The sequence below is a fragment of the Petaurus breviceps genome, unplaced genomic scaffold, assembly GCF_028583685.1.
Source record: "Petaurus breviceps papuanus isolate PSGF00001 unplaced genomic scaffold, PetGlider_PUasm1.0 37, whole genome shotgun sequence".
Classification (NCBI taxonomy): Eukaryota; Metazoa; Chordata; class Mammalia; order Diprotodontia; family Petauridae; genus Petaurus; species Petaurus breviceps.
The window spans coordinates 93,625,654-93,626,808 of NW_027186296.1; the positions used below are offsets into that span (position 1 = coordinate 93,625,654).

General features: G+C 54.1%; 1 protein-coding gene across 1 annotated transcript in view; it reads left to right on the forward strand.

Moving 5' to 3' along the window:
- The first annotated feature begins 726 nt into the window (after positions 1 to 726).
- The window catches only part of ENO4 (enolase 4), a 37,445-nt gene continuing 37,016 nt past the window's right edge, over positions 727 to 1,155 (forward strand). The window contains exon 1 of the mRNA XM_069099042.1: positions 727 to 888. Coding sequence (XP_068955143.1) covers positions 727 to 888 — 162 coding nt within the window. The remainder of the gene's footprint in view (positions 889 to 1,155) is intronic.

Consider the following 1,155-nt stretch of genomic DNA (forward strand, 5'->3'; position numbering starts at 1 on the left):
AAGGGAGGGAGGGGGAAAAGGGGAGAGAGAGGAGAGAAGGAGAGAGAAAGAGGAGAGGGGAGGTTGATAGGGGAAGAGAGTGGTGAGGGAAGGGGAAAAGAGAAAAGAAAAAGGGGAGGGGATGGAGAGGGGGAAGGGAAGGAGGGAGGAGGAGGAAGAGAGAGACAGAGAGAGAGAGACAGACAGACAGAGAGAGAGAGAGAGACAGAGACAGAGACAGAGACAGAGACAGAGACAGAGACACAGAGAGACACAGAGACACAGAGAGAGAGAGACAGACATAGAGAGAGAGAGACAGAGACACAGAGAGAGACAGAGAGAGAGAGAGAGAGAGAGAGAGAGAGAGAGAGAGAGAGAGAGACAGAGAGAGACAGAGAGAGAGACAGAGAGAGAGAGAGGAGGGGGAGAGAAAGGAAGGGTGAAGGGGAGAGGAAGAAGGGAGAGAGAAGTGAGAAGAAAGGGGGGAGAAAGGGGGAGAAGAGATGGGGAGAGAGGAAAAGTGGGAGGGGAGGGAAGAGGAGAGTGAAAGACAGAGGAGACATAGAGAATACAGAAAGATAGGAGAGGGGTGAGAAAAGGTGAGAGGCCAGAAAGAACCAAGAGCCTGACGAACCAAAAGAGCTCTCGCGAGGTACGAGCTCGGTCCATTGTCGTGTTGCCTAGCAACGCTGAGGACGCTCACGAGTCTGGGGCTTGCTCCAGCTGTGGTTCTGGCCAATTGCGACTATGGGGGATGGAAGCAGTGGCCGAAATAATGCCGCCCATGAGCTGTACAAACTGAAGCAGCGGGCCATGGAGTACTATCGAATGAATGATGTGCCCCGACAGCTGGAAGACCTGCTGAACTCCACTTTTTACCTCCAGCCGCCCGACGTCTATGGGCACCTGGTATGCACTAGGGCTGGCATCCTGCCCAGCTGTTAGTCTCGCTCTGGCGGGGGTTGGCCAAAGCGGCTGCGCGGAAGAGATTGCACCCCTGAAGGGCGCATCTAGAGTGCTGCGTTCTCTGGCTCTTCAGATTGTGAATGGGAAGGGCTGGGCCAGAGAAGAGAAAGCTGGAGGGGAGTTACTGTGTATCCGTTCAAAGGGAATGGAAAATTAGCCGGAAGTGTGTGTGTGTGTGTGTGTGTGTGTGTGTGTGTGTGTGTGTGTGTG